This window comes from Arachis hypogaea, chromosome 13, assembly GCF_003086295.3.
Source record: "Arachis hypogaea cultivar Tifrunner chromosome 13, arahy.Tifrunner.gnm2.J5K5, whole genome shotgun sequence".
Lineage (NCBI taxonomy): Eukaryota > Viridiplantae > Streptophyta > Magnoliopsida > Fabales > Fabaceae > Arachis > Arachis hypogaea.
The window spans coordinates 135978263-136000941 of NC_092048.1; the positions used below are offsets into that span (position 1 = coordinate 135978263).

At 34.8% G+C, this 22679-nt stretch overlaps 3 protein-coding genes across 3 annotated transcripts; 2 read left to right on the forward strand and 1 right to left on the reverse strand.

Annotated features, from left to right (window-relative positions):
- Positions 1 to 3553: 3553 nt before the first annotated feature.
- On the forward strand, positions 3554 to 7876 carry LOC112791827 (uncharacterized). The gene is made up of 4 exons (XM_025834816.3): positions 3554 to 4006; positions 4130 to 4210; positions 6471 to 6594; positions 7408 to 7876. Exons 1-4 carry the CDS (start codon positions 3696 to 3698, stop codon positions 7456 to 7458), a joined length of 567 nt encoding a protein of 188 aa, XP_025690601.1. The 5' UTR covers positions 3554 to 3695; the 3' UTR covers positions 7459 to 7876.
- Positions 7877 to 11741: 3865 nt separating this feature from the next.
- LOC112791828 (nucleobase-ascorbate transporter 6) lies at positions 11742 to 15496 on the forward strand. The gene is made up of 14 exons (XM_025834817.3): positions 11742 to 12310; positions 12494 to 12591; positions 12710 to 12886; positions 12971 to 13071; positions 13288 to 13363; positions 13467 to 13526; positions 13641 to 13825; positions 13925 to 14021; positions 14217 to 14303; positions 14401 to 14459; positions 14536 to 14627; positions 14730 to 14807; positions 14899 to 15059; positions 15143 to 15496. The coding sequence occupies exons 1-14, from the start codon at positions 12208 to 12210 to the stop codon at positions 15359 to 15361; spliced, it is 1593 nt and encodes a 530-aa protein (XP_025690602.1). The 5' UTR covers positions 11742 to 12207; the 3' UTR covers positions 15362 to 15496.
- A 332-nt stretch (positions 15497 to 15828) lies between these two features.
- Positions 15829 to 17657, reverse strand: LOC112791829 (polyubiquitin). Its single transcript, XM_025834820.3, has 2 exons — positions 17431 to 17657; positions 15829 to 17038 (listed from the first exon to the last, which is right to left on the reverse strand). The coding sequence occupies exon 2, from the start codon at positions 17036 to 17038 to the stop codon at positions 16121 to 16123; it is 918 nt and encodes a 305-aa protein (XP_025690605.1). The 5' UTR covers positions 17431 to 17657; the 3' UTR covers positions 15829 to 16120.
- Positions 17658 to 22679: the final 5022 nt, after the last annotated feature.

Here is a 22679-nt window from a genome sequence, read left to right on the forward strand (position 1 = left end):
AATAATTTTATGCAGGAGGATAGATCCTTCACAATAATTTTCATCATGTAATACATATATTGGAATTAATAATTTGAATAAGGGAGTTATTAAAAAAAACGCCTAAAACGTATTTTTTTAATATTTTTAAATTATTAAAATTTAACATGTATAATTGATTAAACTGTAGGAGCCACTTAAATAAAGACGTTTAAAATATTTTTTTAAATAATTTTAGTAATTAAAATTCAATACATATAAATTATAACTGATTAAATCGTGTTATTTTTGTCATAATTAGATCAAGATTTAAGATTCTCAATATATATATATATATATATATATATATATATATATATATATATATATATATAATGAGTATTTTAGTAATTTTATATAATATGAATATTGTAGTTATTTTTTATAAAAAAAATTAATTTAGATCGGTTTAAAATTTGGTTCATCGATTTCTTGGTTAAATCGATTTATCTTATTTAATTATGACAAAAATAATAATACAGTTTAATCGATTACGTATATTAAATTTTAGTTATTAAAAAAAATCTTTTAAAAAAGATATTTTAGATGTCTTTATCTAAGTGGCTCTCTTTAAATAATGATATACATCCAAACTTTTTTATAAATTAAGTATAATCAAGTTAAACTATAAGATTTAAAATAATACTAAACATAACTAATTTTTGTTATGTTAGACCAACTTAATTAAATTTTGTTAACAAAAAGACTTAGGTGTATAGTATTATTCCAATAATTTTATGTAACCAAGTAATTTTACCGATCAAATCTCAACAAAGTTAGAAATGCGTTTGATTCTCAAATGTGGTAGTTTTCAACAATTTTTTTCTTCTTTCGCTTTTTTCAATAACATTATCGTTGTTGTCTTCTTTTTTTATTTCTTTCCTCTTTCTTTTTTTTCTTCTTTATTATCATGATTGTTGTTGTCTTCTTCTTTTCATATATATATATATATATATATATATATATATATATATATATATATATATATATATATATATATATATATATATATATATATATATTCAAAAAATTAGAGCACAAAAATTTTAGTGTACAATACAAATTTTTAAAATACCACGTATCGAGAATATTAACACTCAACTAAAAAAAATACACAAAGCACAAAAATTTTGATATACAACATAATAAATTTGGCTTTTTTATTGAAATGCGCATGAAAAAATGTTTAATTCCCATTATACGCATGGTTTGAAACTCCTCCTTAAATACACACGGCCAATTCGCAAGGGACAGCCACGAAATAGAAATAGGAGCCATCTCAAAAATGGTGGCTACGAAATAGAGCCTGCCATCAGCCTATTCCAAGTGCAACAGTCATGAAATGGGAAACATCAGGTATGACATACACCAAATGATGCACCTGTGGTATGACGCACACGAATTGGCCAAGTTAGTTGAGGCACACACGAAATGGCTCGTTTCATGTATGGCAGGCACGAAATGACTGTAGGGCAGTAAAGGCAGCAACTCTCAGTAGTGACAGTTCCCGTATGAACATACAGTGGGTAGTTTGGGAGGCAATTTATTGTAGTGTTATAGGTGAAGCAATATAAAAAGGAGAGAAGGAGGGGACCAATTCCAAGGGTAGGAAACAGGAGAGAAGTAGTGAGGTTTAGTGTGTTGTTGTGTTTTTGGTGGGGTAAAAAATTTTTTTTGGTGGAGAAATATTTTTTTAATTCATAAAAATGAGTAGTAGTGGAATTAATGTGGAAAAAAACTTTAATAGGTTGGATGAATTTCACATTTCACATTTTCTCCACATTATTCGAACTAGATGAGCTGCCCCCACATCTTAGAGCTTTACACAAAGTTCCATAGAATAGATGCTTCCAATGCTACGATGATATGAAAACATCATCGACATGTGCTGGTCAAATTTAATATGCATTTTCTGATATGCAAACGAACTTGATACCGCAACTGGCATCCTGTAAATCAGGGTACTGATCTCCATTTTTCCAACCAACCCAGTGTTCATCAGAATCAGATTTTTTAGTTGTTGCAAAGATGATTGTGGAGGAATCATTATCCAAAGTGGGTCATCACACATAAATGTCACCCCTTTGGCTGTATGCGAAATTTCTCCGTTAGGATATATGACCACATAAATGTGTTTAGATGCCATTACCACACCAAAAATTGGTGAAACCAACTTCGATGAAAATGGAATTCTGGGAGAGGAAGGGAGGGTAGAAGAAGTGAGAATTGAAATTGTGGCATCAGTTCTGCACGAGAAAGGTTTTTATAGCCTAGCCGTTGTTTCAATTCATGTATGGTATACACTAATTTGTCACATTTCGTGTACGATACAATAGACATGGGGTGTCCATATCGTGTGAGGCCAACCTGATATGTTCTCCAAATCACCTCCGCTGTGCCCCCATTTTGTGTCTGGTGTCCGTGATATCGTCTCTCCATTTCGCTACTACTACGCATGAGATGGGATCTCCATTTCGTGCCTGCTGAACTTGACATGGTGCACCCATTTCGTGGGCACCTTGCTTAAAATGGTATTGAAATCCATTTTGTGGCCGTCATGCAAGAAATGAAATTGCGCATTTTGAGAACAGTTTTCACCTATGCAAATTTTAGGAATAAATGTATTTTACATGCGTATATAGATAAAATAGCCTAATAAATTCGGTGCACAACACAAAAATATTGGTTTTGATGCGCACAACAAAATTTTTTAAAATGTTACATATTTAAAATATTGACACCCAACTAACAAAATATATACAATATAAAAAATTTTATACACAACATAAAAATTTGATATATAGTACAAAAAATATTTAAAAATTACAATTAACTCACCCAACTAACAAAATATATTTACAGTAAAATTTATGTACTAAATACAAAAATTTATGTGTTATGAATAATTTTTTTTGTGTTATATCTAAAATTTTTTATGTTATATCAATAAACTTATATTATGTGCAAAAGTTTTTCTTCTATATATAAAAGTTTTGGTGCTAAATTAATAAATTTATGTGATTTTAACAAAAAATTTTGTACTAAAAAAATATAAAAAAAATTGTAATGCATGTACGTATTTTTTTTTATTAAATTTATACTAGTTTAATTGGATTTGATTAAAAGATATATCATCGCAGAACGAAAAAAAACGGACCGGACACACTTTTTTTTAAAAAGCTAAAATGAGAAATTTATTATTTCATTCTAGTAATACAATATTTATATCGATCCGAGATGAATAAAATATGTCTTCTAAAAATATGAATATATATATTTTATAAACCTGTTTTCAATGGCAAAATTCCAAGTCGAATTAGATTTTATAAAATGCCAAATAAGATTAGAGATTTTTTTTTTAGTCGCTTGTTCTTATTTTTATTTTTATAATAAGAAACAAACTAGGCAAGTATAGCTTCAGCAAAAAAAAGTATTGTAAGTTAAGAGGGCCCAAAACCTTCACAATATTCACTTTTTAGATCATGAGCTAAGAGCCCAATCTAGATAAAGAAAAAGATGTTCAAAAAATCTAATTGATCCAAGCCCATACTCACTTTTGAATTGTGAGTTTAATGTTTAGGAGATGGCGAAGTTGGAGTCTTTTTGGCTAACGAAGAAGAAGGGTAGCAGCTGGGCAGGGGAAGGACCGAAACAAGAAGGAAACCAAACGAAAACAAATGGCGACGGTGGATGGCGGCGGAAACCCGGAGGAGCTGGCGGTGGGGTGCATGCTCTCGATCAGGACAACGCTGGGGGACGAGTTTGAAGGTCAGGTTGTGACCTTCGATCGCCCCTCAAACATCCTCGTACTCCAGGAGGCTCCCTCGAAGCCCGGCCCAGGCCCAGGCCCACGGCGGAACATAAGGCTGCTGAAGGCAAACTACATCAAAGACTTCACCTTTCTCGGACACGCCGAGGACCCTCTTGACCCCACTAACTGCTTCCTTGACCTCGCTGCTCTTCAAGCTAGAGAAGACCTTGCAATCAGGTAGTTCTCTAATTCCCCTAATTTCATTTTTTCCCTTTTAATTAACGGTTGTTTTTAGCTATTTTTATTTTTATTTTTTGTTAATGTCTGATTTTGATACTTGAATTTCATTGTTTTTTTAAGACAAGCTGAGGCGGATGCTGAGAGGATCGGTGTTGGTGTTACCAGCGAGGCACAGAGCATCTTTGATGCTTTGTCCAAAACGTAAGTTGCATTAGATGTTATTGAATTTCATTCAGCTATTTTGGATCACATTGTGGTTTGGGTTTTGAACCATTTTTGCGTTTATACTGTTATTTTATCAATGAAAAATAAGTTCCATTTCTTGGTTTGGTAGTTTATTAGTACTATCGCAGGATTCTAATGGATAGTTTTCTATCAGGCTTTTCAATCCTTCCTAGGTTGTTTTCTAATGTTTAGTTCTTCTGTCTGTTAATTGAATGCTTGAACTTTGCTACCTACTGTCGTAGTCTCGTGGACACTAGAATATTATGCTTGATGCGGTTTCGGCCTCTTCTTGTGACTATATCAGAATAGTTATTGTGATTCCATAGTTGGTATCCTCCTCTGGTGTAATGTGTATACTGAAAAAGACAATGTTGATGGATACTTGGATGTGAGAGGAAAAATCTTGTCTAGGGTTCTTTGCTATTGTGAGGAGGCTAATGGAGGCCCTGCGGCTGGGGCAGAAATCAATCAAATGGAAGTTGAATGGTATTGTTTCATCAATATTGTCAAACCCACCTAGTGCGAATTTAGATTGGAGTTAATATATATTCTAGATGCTCTCATCCATATTTCTTAGGTTTAGGCCCAGTTTGGGTAAACAATTTAAATAAGTTCTTTTAGAAAAAGAGCTTAAAGTATAAGGATTTTTATTAATAGCAGCTTAGAAATAAGTTATTTTGTGTTTGAATTTTTTGTTATAGAAATACTTATTTTAAAGTTGTAGTTTTTGGATAAATAACTCAAAAAATACAATTTTTTTTACACAAAAAAATAGAAATTAAAATAACGATGATAACGAATATTTTTCAATATTAAAATGTTTATTTTACATAACCTAATCACTAAGATTACAATCGTAAATTGATTTTTTATTTGCTCTCTTATTAGTTCTATTTTTTAGACAATTAGTTCTTGCCACATAATATCATTAGAAATTGGTTCTTCTACTTCACCTTCATTTTAATTCACAATCTTCATTTTAATTCACAATAATTTTTTATGGCAATGCCAAAGAAATTATTGTGTAGTTAGTGTTTGCTGTTTTATTGTGTATGATATGGTAGGTGAAAATAAAAAACAAATATAAAATGTGTGTCAATGTATATTTCGTTGCTGTTTTTTTAATTTTTTTTACTCCTATTAGCCTCCTCCTTTATTGAGGTCAAGACTTGTTATAACTAACTATAAAATAATAGCAAGCTATATAAAAATAAAATCACATGTGAAAAAAATAAAATAAAAAAATATCTTGAAGGAATATATGCAGTAGGTGGTTTAGATAGAACATTGTTTTAAAATGGTGGTGGAGGGTCAATAATTTAAGTAGATGAATCATTACGTAAAAATGGTGGTAGAGGACCAATACTTCCAGCAGATGGAACGTGAAAATGATGGTGAGAGGACAGTGCTTCTAACGGATGGAATCTCGTGAAAGTGGTGGAGGACTAGTATTTTCAGCAGAAACAGACAATATTTTTACGGAAGAAAAAGTCATATATTTCTACTTCTTAAAAAGCTGTCAATTAACTTATCGGAAAGTTAAAAGCTTTTTTTTAAACAGTGTCGAACAATCAGGAGACTGTGTTTAAATTCTTTGTTTATTCATGAATTGAGAACCTACTCTCAGTAAAATTGTTAGTTTGGAACTTATCCTGTGTGGATGTAGTGTTTAGTTTATGTTATCTAATTATGTTTGGGGAGGTTGAAGGTACTGAGGTGAGCCACTAGAAGGGATAAGCACCAGTTTCTATTTATGGTGCTACCCTTCTCTGAGATCCATGTTTTTGTCTTTTGGGTCAAGATCTCAAGGTGCTCAATTTTGATAACTTTGAAAGACCAAAAATCCAGCTATCTAACATACTGTGTGATGCTAAAAGAGGTGAATAGTTGGATTGTTAAAAAATTGGTAAGCTGTCTGTCTTTGGTACTCTCTGGAACTAGTTGGTAAGGGGAGTTATTTTTATTTTTTAAAATATAACATTTAATGTTTTACTATGAGTGCTTTGCATGAATAATCAATTTATAAGGAGAATGTCCACAATCTTCTTCAGTGAGATATTGATGCATCTTGTCTCAAGGCAATAAATCGATAAACGCTTTACGAACCCTTTGCCTTTGACTCTTCAGCTTTCTTTTTTTTTTCAATTTTATCTGTCGTAAAGATTTCATTCATAAACTAGTAGTATTTTTCCCTTTTTGGTATTTCAATTAACTGACAAGATTAGCATGTTATCAGGCTCCCTGTTCGTTGGGACAAGACCGTCATAGTTGTGATGAACGAGGTGCGTGTCAGCAGTCCTTATCACCCTGATTCTGTTGTTGGAGGTACTCCTGCTGCAAATGAGCGGGTGAAGAAAGTGGTATGGAACTGATAAATATCCTTCTTTTTTTCTTCTATCATCGTTTTATATGCTATCAGTTTATGAAAAGTGTGTATATCAAAATAGTATTAAATATTCTGTAACTGTTTGACAATATATATAGAATTGAACATGTAAGCAAGAGAACTGTGTTTTTCCTTTTATATTAATCGAATTTGATTTTAGCATTGTTAAACGAATTAGTTTGGAGTTTGTGAATGAGGAGGGGATTTCTACCGGATGTCAAAGGTTCAAAGAGGAACACAAACTTAATAGGGCGGAGATGATGTTGAGTTGAATGGGTGAACACACTATAGAGAATGAAGATAGAAGAGAGATAGTCGAACATTGATTATAGAGAAGATGGTAGAATCTTGTTTAAGTTGGTGTGAACATATTTGGAGAAGCTTTTTAAAGGCTCTAATTAGCAGAGTGAATTAGATGGATGATATTGTTGTGGCTAGAGGTTGAGGTAGGGAAAGACCTAAGAAAGTTTAGAATATGGGCCAAACACGAGTATGGTTTTCTATTTGATTCATGTAGCCGATCTCACCTAGGAGGATAGGGTTTTGTTGGTCACATAGGTTCAACCCTCCATACCTTAATTTTAGATCGAATATTTGGGGGGCTCTCGTCAAGGTAGATCTATTTTAGTGATTTCTGAAGATCATTTAAGCAGAGTGTTTATACTTTCTTCTTTGTAGACAATTTTACCTCAGTCTTTTCAAAACAAAACCTATCCTGCTGCGCCATGTATATATATTCTGCTAGTTTTACTTTTCTTTTATTGATTTTCATGCACCTTCTTTGTAGCTTGACTTTGAGAGGAAGAGGTTACAACTTCGCAGTAGCAGTGGTCAGTAAGTTTACACATTTTGCAGCCAGTTGTGGTTAGCAAAGCACCTCCAAGGGGTAAAACATGAATGGGGATTTTTGCTTTTAGCGAAATCCCCTGCACAAGAGGGGTTTCCCAAGGCACATTCCTGACTCCAGATATCTGTTGTCTTGAGCTTTCAAGTTTTTGTCTTCCTTGTGGAGTTCATATCAGGCAGTTCCTCCAGATTCTTCATAACTAAAAACTAAAAAGAGTGAATGCTGAAGCATGTAATTTGTGGTTTGTTAGTTGTTGGGTTGGACTTGGACCCCAAAATAGGTGACTAGATTTTGTATTATTATTATTATTACTATGTTGGTTTTGTTGTTGGGATTATTTAACCAATTACAATGAGTCTAATTTGTTCCTTATCTAATAAAGCAAATGCTTTAAGATAAGTTGAGCTAACCCTTTTTCTTATTACTTTTTCTATCTGAAGTTTTTCTTCTAATTGTGTATTTGCTATTTTAAAAATGATTCCTTGAAAAATTATGGTGTATGATGCTGCTGTTGTTTTAAGCCTTTAATGGTACATCAATGATAGAATTTGATTGCATTTTTGAGAAGAGTAAATAAGAGAGAATAGTTACTTAACTTTCACTCAAGGATATAACTCTACCTTGTCAAAATTTTCATTTTACATTAATGAAATAGTAACTGATAATTCGACACTTAAATCACTGTTTTCTAGCCTTATAACTTATTTGGTGCTTCATATATATATATATATATATATATATATATATATATATATATATATATATATATATATATATATATATATATATATATATATATATTTGATTTTAATGATCTACTCTATATTACTATGATTTTGTACAAGAAGGCACTTTTCTTATTCAAGTCCTAAAGGGCACTTTCACTTTACAGAAATGAGGGAGTAATCAAAAGTCAAGCATAAAATTAATATTTTCAAAACAATGTACAGCCGAAAGGTACTTAAGGCACTTTTGGTAAAAGTAGCAAGGCATAGACACAGGTTAAGTTTGTGTTTCATAACAATGTCTCTGGCTATGAATACCATTTTTCTAAGTGTGACTTGTTCCTAGGTGCCGATGTATAAAGATGTCATTTGTTGGTATAAGAAGGCTATGAATTCAATTTTTTTATCTATCTACAAGTCAAGTGACCCTTTAAGAAGTTTAGTTCTATTTTGGTCTCTGAGATTGGTGAATTGCACTGATTTAGTATTTGGTTTTTTAATTTTTATAATTTGGTTCTCCAGATTCAAAAGAGTATATCAATAGTCTCTCGTATATTTTTCGTCACCGGAGCTCAACGTTGTTAATAATGTGGCTCAAGCCCTGCCATACTGGACATATTAAAATGATGCCGTAAGTGTTTTGTCGCTAAAGAAGGCATTAAACGACATCGTTTGAGGGTTCTAACAAGAAACTTGATTATGACAAGATTGTTTAAACCCTTAAAGGACGTCGTTTAATACCTTTTTTATCGCCAAAACGCGTATGACGCCGTTTAATGTCTTCTTTTGCTCCAAAACGCGTACGATGCCGTTTTAATATGTCCAGCGTGGCAAGATTTGAGTCACGTCAATAACAGCATTAAATTCCGATGACGAAAAATACACGAAAAACTACATTGGTACACTTTTTTCAATTTGAAAGACCAAATTATAACAACTAGAAAGTCAGAAATTAAATCACTATACTTGCCAATCTGAAGGACCAAAATGAGGCTTAACTCCACTTTAAGTGTTGAATGAATCAAGGTTTTTCTAACTTGATTTTTTTTTAAATAAAACCATAGAAGATAGTGTTCTCATATTTGAAAAGTTGAACATTTAAAATTACTTTTTCTTCTCAACAAGCACGCATTCTGATATTCGAACTTATATCTTTATTTTTGAAAACTATTTACTTGTTCTCAAAATATTTACCGTCTCATATTTCATATCTCATGTAGTCATATAAGTTAAAAGAACAATACCAGTATATACTACAGGTTTTAGCCAAAAAAGAAAAAAAGAAAAAAAAACAGGTAAAAAGTTATTAGCGATTCTACTCAGTATCTATGTTCAAATGATTCCCAATTGAGGGAGCAGGAACATTGTTATTTGCTAGTAATTAGAACTGTAATAGTCAAAGAAGTTGTTTCTTTTTCCATTTGTTAGGACAATGAAATGATATCTTAGATCCAGTGGGGTTAAATTCTTTCAATGTTTCTTGGTGGAAGGAATATACTATACTCCATAGAGAGATAATAACAATCCATAAAGTACAAATCACTATAGAAACTAAACCAAAAGTTTTCCTTCCCGTATAATAATGAGAATATATCCAAAATTTTAAATAGATCCTTACAAAATTTTGCATCAAACGTTTTTATTTTCAAAAAAAATTTATTACATAAAAATTTTTTAATTTTATAAAAATAAGACTAATAAATCATTATGTCATATTTTTAAAAAATTTTATTCAAGTAAAAACAATAAATTTAACTAAATAAAGACTTATATATTTATAAAGTCTAAAAATTTTAATATAATAAAAAAATTTTAAAGACAAAAATATCATATACAAAATACCTTGAGAACCTATTTGAATATATATTCTATGATAATTAAAGCTTCCAAAATAATTTAACATAACTCTGATTCATTAACATCACTTATGTTCCTTTTTTTTAGGTTGTCCATGGTATTCTCCAACCCCACAGGTTAAAGACTAATCTATCGTGGATCTGAACTTCATTTAAGGGTCTGCTGCTGGCCAATAAATTCCTGCATACACAAGGCCGGATTCGAACCCCCAACACTTACTACGAGTAAGCTGGACCAACCCAAGTTAGACTTTAATATTTATAACAATTAATATTCACTAATTTAATTTTGCAGCATAGGACAACAAATTGAAGCAAACATTAAAAAATGGAGAGACACTAGGTCCTAGTGAGCCCCACAAGAAAAAAAAATTGTGTCCTTGGTCAAATCCATGAATTGAAATATACGATTGTGACCTTAACCGTATCATTCTGTTATTGTTTTATTTATTTTTTATTCTAAAGTCTGATTACAAGCTGTCTAGTGTGTGATTTGTGAGGCGTAAATGTAAGTAAGAACCATTTCCATTTCTTCCTGCTAAAGAAAAGGATATCAATCTACGCCCATTTTTTAAATCCAGCTGGTATTAATTTTATCATAAAAATTTGAAATATAGTACATTTCATTATGTCCCAAGCTTAAGGTACTAAACTTCTAAATTAAATTAAATTAAAATATTCAGCAGATGGATTCAATTAAATATTGCCTAATAACAACTCATATGCAACAAACCATTGCCATTTCCCACTGAACCAGTGAAAAGTAGATCAATATTTACCCTTTTAGTAACTCTACTCATTGTACTATTGAACCAATTAAGTATTTCTTTTAAACCTTGTCAAAAGTTTATTTATGCTTACAAATTTTTAATGCCATTAAAAAACTTGTTCTTAAAAGTTATTTTATTGTTAATTAATAGAAGAGATTTAGTTTTAAGACTCACAGAATTATCAAAACCTTCTAAACAATATAAAATTCTAACATCCTCACATTTAGAACTTAACAAGGACTTAGACAAGTCTAATTGAAATAATCCAACAATATATAACCAAAGATTGAGTCCAATGCAACAATAAAATTGAGTAAATATTAGACTCTAACTATTAGTTTGTCAATTGGAGAGGGTTGTTTTTCAGATTGCAGAGGACAGAAGATAAGTCCAAGAGAGACAGCTTAGTGTTCAACTCTCATGCAAAAAGAAACTGACTATAACAACACACTCTCTCTCTCTCACACACACACACAAAACAAGTTGCTATTGTTTGCTACTTCCAACTTTCAACCAATTAATCATCAGATTCTGCCTCATCCCTCAAGGTAAAAAAAAAAATAATAACAGCAGCTTTTCATGATCTTGCAGAACTGGTAGTAGTACTAGTACTCAGTGCCATAGAGAAAAGAAAATTGTAAACCTTTTTTGCTGTGAACAAAAGGATTTCTACTTAAAAGGGGTGAAGATATTAAACAAGAGAGGTTCTCACTTCTTGTTACCTTCATTATTGTTATGGTTCAAATAAATATTGGTGTTAGTTAAATTAAATTAAATATAGTAAATGTGAGGTTGGTTAATAAAGGTGAAGGTGAAGCTGCTTTATTGCATAACTTTATCTTTGCGTGTTGAACAAAGGAAAGGCAAGTCATGTTTACGCCATTAATAATAATATATTTTGATTACAATATTGTTAAAAAAGCAATATGGAACTGAGAGATTCTTTTGGGTTTTTGGTTTCTTTCTTGCTTTAGGGGGAAGAGGCTCTATTAGACTATTACTATTACTCTCCCCTTTTGCTTTTTATTTCTTTCACATCTTCACACTCACTTTTATGTCTTCTTGGGCTAACAAAAAAGAAGAAACAAACCTTCCTTACACCAATATTTTCTTCATTTGCATCATACATTGCTGACAAGTTCCATTGTCCTTCTTCTGTGTGTTTCATCAGAATAGAGAGAACAAACAAGCAAACAAGAAAGAAAGTTTTGATTTTTGCATCTGGGGTGAACACTTTCTGTGCTTCCTTATTCCAACTGGTTTTGTTAGAGTCCATTTCACATTGTGGCATGCATAACATTCTTTTGAGTTGGAGAATCCTACATTAATCTCTTTTGAGTTCTGAGAAACTTGAGTTGTTGTAGTGAGTTCTTAGTTCATCGAAAAAGAATGGCAGGAGGTGCACCACAACCAAAGCAAGATGAGCAGCCACATCCAGTTAAAGATCAGTTACCACATGTTTCTTACTGCATTACAAGTCCTCCTCCATGGCGTAAGTTTAAACCATTTTTTCAAAAATATTTACTTGATGTCATTTGGAGTCAATAGACTTTTGCTTATCTTTGTTAACGTTTTATTGATTTCTACTAATCTGATTCGACTAGTACATTGAAAAATCAATATGTATTGGTATTGAATATGATAATTGAGTTGTGAAATTCTGATGTGAATGAAGCTGAGGCAATCCTACTTGGTTTCCAACATTATCTGGTGATGCTTGGCACAACTGTTCTGATTCCTAGCTCTCTAGTTCCACAGATGGGAGGAGGAAATGTAAGATTCATGAATAGTATGCTTTTCAAATTTTCAATCTTATGTGGTCCAATTCATAATAAGTCTAACAAACACTGCAAACTTTTGTTTATTCTTTTTTTTGTTTTTGCTTGAATAGGAAGAGAAGGCAAGAGTGATTCAGACTCTACAATTTGTAGCAGGCATAAACACATTCTTCCAAACATTCTTTGGGACTCGTTTACCTGCAGTTATTGGTGGATCCTACACTTTTGTTCCAACAACCATTTCAATCATTTTGGCTGCTAGATACAGTGATATTGTCAATCCTCAAGAGGTTATAAGTTTTTTTTTTTTTTGGTTCTGTTTCTGTTATGTCATTATTATACTTGCTTGCTTGATTTGTAAGCAAACATGGCAGAAATTTGAGAGGATAATGCGTGGAACACAAGGTGCCCTTATTGTTGCTTCAACCCTTCAAATCGTTTTCGGCTTCAGTGGCCTTTGGCGCAATATAGTCAGGTTAATATTTTGCTTCATCTAATTTTGACCATGACAGATAAAACAGAATGAAAAAATTCTATACTACTCATTGTTTATCAAATTTTATTTCATTCTATCAAGGCCATGATTAATTACTTACTACACAATCTTTTTGAATAAATGCTTAAGGTTTTTGATTTGCTTGAGTCTCTTGAAATCATCTTAATGAATAATTTGTTTTCTTGTTTTATTTAGGTTCTTAAGTCCTCTCTCTGCTGTTCCATTGGTTGCTCTCTCAGGCTTTGGACTTTATGAATTGGGATTTCCAGTGGTGAGTGCATCTTGAACAACTAGTCCTTTTTTTTCCTTCATGTACTTTATGATCATAAGCTGTGATTCCAACTCTCCTGATTGTGTGACTTTTGAATTTCTAGCTTGCAAAATGTGTGGAGATTGGTTTGCCAGAAATCTTCATCCTCGTAATATTTTCGCAGGTAATCTATAATCTTTTTCTGATATCAAAATATACAATTTGATTTATCTGCATGAAAATTAAATTATCTTCTTAAAACCAATTTACCTTTTGAGTGGTGACTTTGTTGATGCAGTACATTCCCCATATGATGAAAGGAGACAAACCAATCTTTGATCGATTTGCAGTTATATTCTCAATAGCAATTGTATGGATCTATGCTCATCTTCTCACTGTTGGTGGAGCTTATAAGAATTCAGCACCTAAGACTCAAATCACTTGTAGAACAGATCGTTCTGGAATCATAGGTGGTGCTCCTTGGTAAGAACAATAATGTGGTTCCCCCAATAACAAGAAATCTTCTTTTTTCAGAAGCAGTAAGCTTTGTTGCTTACAAAATGTATTAATATTATAATTTAGGATAAGAATCCCATACCCTTTTCAATGGGGAGCACCTACATTTGATGCTGGGGAATCTTTTGCTATGATGGCTGCTTCCTTTGTTGCTCTTGTTGAGGTTCTTTTTTAACATATCAGTAGCAGTTTCCTTCTCCGTTTCTTGTGTTATTTGTACTCCATCTTCCCTCGGATCACAAATCAACGAAAAAAATGAGTTGACTTGATGTCCAAGAAAAGATCAGTACAAAAATCATTTCCCATTCTTGCATACTTTCTTGATGATTGTCTTACAATTTTTTTTTTTGGTAAATAGTCTACTGGTGCTTTCATTGCTGTGTCAAGGTATGCAAGTGCAACACCAATGCCCCCTTCAGTTCTCAGCCGTGGCATTGGTTGGCAGGTAAACACAAATTATGGATCAGTAATACTCTACATGATCCTTTTCTGCTTTAGGTTCTGTCAGCTTTTTTGATAATTGCATTTTCTTATGGTATCAGGGAGTGGGAATTTTGTTATCTGGAATCTTTGGAACTGGAAATGGATCATCAGTTTCTGTGTAAGATTCTTTTTTATTCTGTAAATCAATTCCTTGTTCTTAGACAAATATTAATTCATTGTTGCCTGTTCTCCAGAGAGAATGCAGGACTCTTAGCTTTGACACGTGTCGGTAGCCGAAGAGTTGTTCAAATATCAGCTGGATTTATGATCTTTTTCTCAATTCTTGGTAAGTTTCTAACATTACTATTAGCAATTCTAATGTGATGTGATTATTCTAGCACATTTCTGAAGCTACATACTTATATTATGAAACAATTGTTTTATATAGGGAAATTTGGAGCAGTTTTTGCTTCAATTCCAGCACCAATATTTGCAGCTTTGTACTGCCTTTTCTTTGCATATGTGGGTATGTATCATCAATTTAAAGAATGTGGGCTGCTATTATCATAAACACTTTGATGCTTTCATTCTTACAATTTTGTTGTTCCACAACACAGGCTCTGCAGGTCTGGGTTTCCTTCAGTTCTGCAATCTGAACAGCTTTAGAACTAAATTCATCTTAGGCTTCTCAATTTTCATGGGATTCTCTATACCACAATACTTTAATGAGTACACAGCATTCAAGGGCTATGGTCCTGTCCACACTCGCGCAAGATGGGTATATAAAGCTATATTTAGGTATATTAACATAAAAACAATTGGTATAATACTTATAATAGTGTTATTGATATGTTGTGACAGTTCAATGATATGATGAATGTGCCATTCTCATCTGAAGCATTTGTTGCTGGTATATTGGCAATGTTGTTGGACGTGACACTGCACAAAAAAGACAACCAAACTCGCAAAGACAGAGGAATGCATTGGTGGGACAGATTCCGTTCATTCAAAGGAGATACAAGGAGTGAAGAATTTTACTCCCTCCCTTTCAACCTCAACAAGTTTTTCCCATCTGTCTAATATTTCCGACCATGGTTAAATTATGATGTTTGGTGCACGACATTTGTAACTTAAAAAGAGTTAAGAATCATTATAATTTCTTTATTCTTAGCTTCAGATTAATTAGCAATATATGAATATGTTCAATTTCAGGCAGGCTTTTTCTAGTTGAGAATCTGAGCGATAATTCTGCAGTTTTGGAGATTCTGTTTTCTCTGCTAAGCTCACTTGGATTACTATAACTTTTGTACAATTCATTGGATGCGGCCAACATAAGTTCTGTGAAATACGACGTTATAAAATGCAGATTAAAGATTGTAATTTAGGTTTGCGTATTAATTCATTGGATGCGGCCAACATAAGTTCTGTGAAATGCGACGTTATAAAATGCAGATTAAAGATTGTAATTTAGGTTTGCGTATTAATTATTTGGACACCTAAAATAATAGCATTACCCTTTCCTAAATTGAAATCCAAATCATGGTAGATTGGAATGTAAAATATCTGACGTGATGATAGATAGATCCAGAAAGCTCCCACTCCACACGCAGCATCTCTAGTAACAACTGAGAACACCACATTCAGTAATTCAAATACATAAAGACAAACTATATGAGTAGAATCACAGAATCAAACACAGCATATAGTAATATTACCCAGTTTTTAAACATGAAAGACTAAACCTATTTTAAAGGGCCGCTAGGGACCCATAACCAAACAACTAGTTCATAAATTTGGAAACTACTACAACAGAACATCCAGTTGTAATGCCATCCTCACTTAAAATCCACCACGAAGACGCAGCACAAGGTGGAGGGTGGATTCCTTCTGGATGTTGTAATCGGCTAAGGTGCGGCCGTCCTCGAGCTGTTTTCCGGCAAAGATCAACCTCTGCTGGTCCGGGGGAATTCCCTCCTTATCCTGAATCTTGGCTTTCACATTGTCAATGGTGTCCGAGCTCTCAACCTCAAGAGTGATGGTCTTTCCTGTCAAAGTCTTGACAAATATCTGCATCCCACCACGGAGACGCAACACAAGGTGGAGAGTGGATTCCTTTTGGATGTTGTAATCAGCCAAGGTGCGACCGTCCTCGAGCTGCTTGCCAGCAAAGATCAACCTCTGCTGGTCCGGGGGAATTCCCTCCTTGTCTTGGATCTTTGCTTTGACATTATCGATGGTGTCCGAACTCTCAACTTCCAGGGTGATTGTCTTTCCGGTAAGGGTCTTAACGAAAATCTGCATTCCACCACGCAGTCGGAGGACAAGGTGAAGGGTGGACTCCTTTTGGATGTTGTAGTCAGCCAAGGTGCGGCCATCCTCAAGCTGCTTCCCGGCGAAGATCAACCTCTGCTGGTCCGGTGGGATTCCCTCCTTATCCTGAATTTTGGCCTTCACGTTGTCGATGGTGTCGGAACTTTCAACCTCGAGGGTGATGGTCTTGCCGGTGAGGGTCTTAACGAAGATCTGCATGCCACCGCGAAGACGGAGGACAAGGTGAAGGGTTGACTCCTTCTGGATGTTGTAGTCGGCAAGGGTACGGCCATCCTCCAGCTGTTTTCCGGCGAAGATTAGACGCTGCTGGTCGGGAGGGATCCCTTCCTTATCTTGAATTTTCGCCTTCACATTATCGATGGTGTCAGAACTCTCGACCTCGAGAGTAATGGTCTTTCCGGTGAGGGTCTTGACGAAGATTTGCATCTACAACAACAACCGCAATAAGAAAATCTTAACGGAAATCATTCATGCATGGTAAAAAAACGGATAAACCATGCTAATCCAAATTGAAAGAATTAATCGATGTATTTCTCCGGCTAGGGTTAACAGAAAAATTCATTATCAGAATCAACAAATTCGATTTCAAAAATAAGCACCAAAAACAATTGATTCTTGCGTTGCGAAAATACAGCTATGAACCGCAATCAATAGGAATCCAATCTAAGAATTACGAGTACAAAAGAGATAATGATAATTTTTAAACCAAAAGAAATCAAAGGCGAGATAAAATTTCTGAGGAAGGAAGAAAAAATTAAAACCCTAGAAACCTTACCAAAGGAATCAAAGGGAACAGAAGATAAAGAAGAGAAAAGTACCTTGAAGGAATTCGGGGAAGCACAAAAAGGAATTAAATCAGCTTAGAATGAAGGTGAGGCCGGGGGCAAGGGCATATTTTATAGCAGCAGGAAAGGCGGTGACCACCTATTCACGGCAACGTGACAAAAAAAAAAACAAAAAAAAAACAAATCAATCCTAAAAAAGGGTCTTAGTAGTTGCCGAGTTGGGCTGGGCAGTGCGCACTTCTAGAACAGACTTTAATTATAAATTTTTTTTATTTAAATTTTTTATTAAAGATTTTAGTCAAGTCAATTTTTACAGATTTTTTATTTTAATAAATAAAATAAATATAATATTTACTAAAATAAATAATTTTAAAAGTATTTATGGATTTAAATTTTATTGTCTTATCTCTTTTACAAATAGACAAAGACAAATATCCAGCTGCTATAAAAGGATGTATAATTTTTGGTATTTCTACACACATTTTAAATTTTTTCTCTGTCTCGTTTTTCTCACAAAAACAAAGTTTAATGGCCAGTAACAGTCCATTCATAGTTGTGCTTGTTTATCCAAATTGTCGTATGAGAAATGGCGACAACAGGATGACATTTGAGTGTGAAAATCCGATATTATTTCGCACTCGGCGTGTGGAGACATCGGATTTGAAGAGTTTGATATTGAGCAAGTTTGGTGGTACACAAGCGAGGGAGTAGGGGTGTGCATGGACCGGGTGAAACCGGGTTTGATGTGACTCAGACCCGACCCAAAATATATACCGGGTCTATTTGTCAGACCCGAACCCGGCCCTAGACCCGATGAAACCTATACACTTTCGGGCCATGATTATACCGGGTAAAAACGGGGTGAAAACCGGGTCGTTAGCATTACATTATCTTAATATCTTCTTATAAGTTAGCATGTAAAAATATCCAAATTTTCAATCTTCCAACCATTATTTAACATGGTAAAATTCACTTAGAAAAATATAACAAGAACCACCTCTTCTCTAAAATTAAAGTATAACCATAATCAATACTAATATTGTCTAATAACACCCAAGTCACCAAATATTTAAATCAATACAAATAACACAGTATTATGTATTAGTCTAAAGTCTTATGCATTTTAAACACAAAATATTAACTTATAGTTTTATAATGACTAATAACACAAAATATTAAGGTTTATAATACTTAAATTCCACATAAGAATAGCCATCATTTATTACTAATAACAGACAATATTAATTGTGTATGATGACCGGGCTATCGGGTCGAGTTCGGATGACCCGAGTTATGGCTCGGACCCGACGCGAAATAATGACCGGGTCTATTTTTGAGACTCTTACCCGGTGAAATCACACCAAATTAGCCACTAAAGTGTTCGAGACCGGACCGAATCTTCGGGTCGGGACATACACACCCCTACGAGGAAGATAAGAAGGGTGGGGTATAAGTTGTTAGCACCCATGGAAAACGGAGTCTTCTGGTTTCGACTATTCCGACTTCAAGGGGACGAGCATGTGCGACTGATATTCGACATCCATGGGAGGATCATGATAGAACAGGTAATGGAGCTGTCTGCCGAGGTGGGTCATGGTGGTAATGGTGGTTCCGTACACGATACCTATGTGCAGGACGACCGACCTCTCGGACCACCGCCCATTCATGTCGCCATTCCAGATCATGAGGCAGAGGAGGGTGAGGAGGAGTCGGACGAAGATTACGTGGCGAATAGTGCGGACAGTGAGTCATCCGATGGTGGCGATAAGGATGGATGAGTTTGTGCCGGAGACACCTGCCGGGGCTGTGGCGTGCCATATGCTGCCTCCACCTCACCTGATTCTGGCGCTATCGACAGTCCCAAGTCACTATCACAGTCTACATCTGGATGCAATGCAAGAGAGAATCCCGGTTTCTGACACATGTGAAGAGGATTACAACCTAGACGGCGGGGTAGAGTTTCGAGTCGGCCACAAGTTCAGAAGCCGAGAGGTGGTGCTTCAGGGTGTGAAGAACTACAGTATTTGCAGGAGTGCTGAGTACCGGGTGATCGAGTCCGACCGGTTAAAGTACCATGTGCAGTGTCGTCAAGCCGACAATGGATCTCAATGGAGTGCCTGGTACCTGCTGCTCTCCATTGAACTGCCGTTTCACCCGATCAACGTGGTGAAACTGGATGATGTTGAAGCACAATAGGGAGACGGCTGACAACCATGTCCCCCACTCCTCCTCCTCACGGAACCAGGGCGGGCACAAAGCCTGCATAGCAGGGTCATCGTAGACTCTCCATGCAAACTGAATAAAAAAAGTTTCCGACATAAGAGAAACATAATTATTTTACAAAATCTATCTAATTATCCAGATAACAAACAAATTAAACCATATGATAGATATCTAATTATCGAAAATAAAAAACATAAGTATTTTACAACTAACCTCATCAAACCGTAGTTGGTCGATCGAAACCCTCAAATGCAGGACCATGGCCTCATGCTGATCTCTGCTCTGCTGCTGTAATCTTACCAACCTGATAAATCCCAGGAGAACATATACAGTTCGTTAAGTAACATCCCAAAAGAATTGACAATTATTTAATTCAAATACATAAATAAACATTTCTCACCTGGCGACCAGAGGATACTGGTAAACCCCTCTATCTGGTGGACACCACTGAGAAAATCTCTGATAGATCCAGGACATCAAAAGTAGAGTGCAGCCAGCGATATCCATGACGCCTTGCTGTGCCGCCAAACAAAGTGACTGATACATCCAGGCCAGCACAACCGAGCTCCAGGAAAACACCCTACACTCCTCAAAGTCCCAGAGCAGCGGTAGCCAACGAAGGTGCACCAGATTGTTGGACTTGTCGGTCATCAGATACCCTCCGATCAGTAACATAATATAGCACCTGGCATACTGTCGGAGGGTCTCGGGATCGTCTATCGGGGGCATCTAGCGGACACGATCCCAAAGTAACACAAGCTTCAGCGTGAAGGACTCCTTCTTATGCGCAGCCTGCTGTGCTACCACGGGAGGCCTGACACCGAGCAGCTGCTCCACCAACGTCCACGTCTCCGTCTGGTAACACCTACCAAAGTCACAGAGGCACCCCCGATGGGGTTACCGTGTGCGCGTAGGCCTAGGTGGTATGCCACGTCCTGCAGGGTGATAGTGACCTCACCCCACGGGAGATGAAACGTGTGCGTCTCTGGATGTCATCGCTCCACGAGTGCCGAAATCAGGGAGTTGTCAAAATTGAAATCCCTGAGGGGCACTGTGTCGCCGAATCCAGCCTCAACCACATATGGGACGATGGCGATGGGTGGAGGAAGAGTATGGCTCACTTGTCGGGGCAGTAGGAGGCGAAGCCTCTGAATAATGAAAAAAAAAAAAGAATTTAGCCTTACAAATAAAATACTCTAAATTTATGGGTTACTGAATTCTATCTCTTTTTTTTTTAGTAATTAGACCGACTTAACATGGTACACAACACATTAAAGTTCAGCAAATATTTCCATCTACCGTATAGCTACTTCTACTGAAGAACGTACTTCCATGTTTCTAACCTACACATATCTCTAAATTACAATTTTCATAATAGGCAAATCCTAACTATAGCGTTATAAATACTAACAACCTAGCACAAGAATAACAGAGTTTCAAATTAATAATTATGTCATACCAACCTAGCATAAGCAAATAGAGTTCTAAATTCCTCCTAGAGACTTAACTGCTAACTGATACAACTACGTTCTAGTTCTTAATGACTACCCTAACAATGGCCACATCCTTAAATTAAACAAACATAAGGAAACTAACCTCGAAGTCGGCCACCCCAGCATAATGCGTCGTCTCGTTCAGCTTGTTGATGTCTTCGCCATTCGCCGCCTCCCGCGCCATCACCAATTCAGTCGAAGGTATAGTCGAATCGGATTAAAAGAGGGGAGAAAGAGGTTGACAAAGTCAAACTTGGGTTCGGAACTAAGCTGTAAACGACTTGTATATATAGACGCAGACAAGCCTTATCTCGTTTACAGTGTAAACAAGATATACACGTGTCACGCTGACGTGCCTTATCTCGTTTATACTGTAAACGAGATACATGCATTGTTATCTCGTTTTCACTATAAATGAGATAAGGCAAGGGACTTTAAATCGGTAAATACTTTTAAAATTATTTATTTTGGTAAATATTACATTTATTTTATTTATTAAAATAAAAAATCCCAATTTTATTGTCTTTTTAGAAAAAGAGTAAACTATCATTTTTACGTATAAAAGTTTAGAACGTTGATAAAATTATCTACGAATAAATAAAATTATCTTTTCTACTCATAAAAAATAGACTTTTGTTAATAAAACTACCTAAATCCTAAAAAGTTATTTGAAATTTCTAAAATAGCCTCTAATATAATCTAATTCTAACTTCTTTTTTTTATTCCACAACACCACTCTTCCAATGCTAAGCACACCGCCATCCAAATTCTTCCTCACCACCATTTTCATCTCCAACTACCACTATCACTGTCGCTATCACCACCACTGTCATCATCGCCTCCTTCTCTAATACCTCGGCAAAGGTAGAAATAGAGAGACAACAGTGGTGGCTTAGCAGTATCGATTCCAGCGACCTCCAGCAGCAATGGCGACTAGGAAGTGAGCACGCATCGGATTGGTTCAGGTTTAGGGTGAAATTAGAACCGAACCAATTGAGTTATAATTGGTTCGGTTTGGTTTGGATTTACATTTTTTGTGTATGTACCTGAACCAAACCAAACTGATTAAGAACGGGTTGGTTCGGTTCGGATAATTGGGTACCCGATGAAACAAAAATTCATAAAAAAACCAAATTTTTATCTTAAAAATTATGTAAGTATAATAAACATGTAAAATCAATGAAATAATCCAAACATGTTAAACACCAAATATATTAAAAATTAAACACATTAAAATTCCAACATATTAAACACTAAAGACATTAAAATCCAAACATATTAAACACCAAACACATTAAAAACTAAACACATTAAACATTATATACATTAAAATCTAAACATGTTAAATACCAAGCACATTAAAAGCTAAATACAAAAGTGCAATAGAGAGAAACTCAAAATCAAGACATATATATTTTAAATTTTTATTTTTTTATTTAATTAATACATAATCGGGTCCACGAGTTAGTTTGGGTTTTGCACCTCCAGAACCATTATCTGAACCAATTACTAGAGAGAGCAATTGGTTTGGTTCGGGTCAGACCCGATTATTCATTGGTTTCAGAA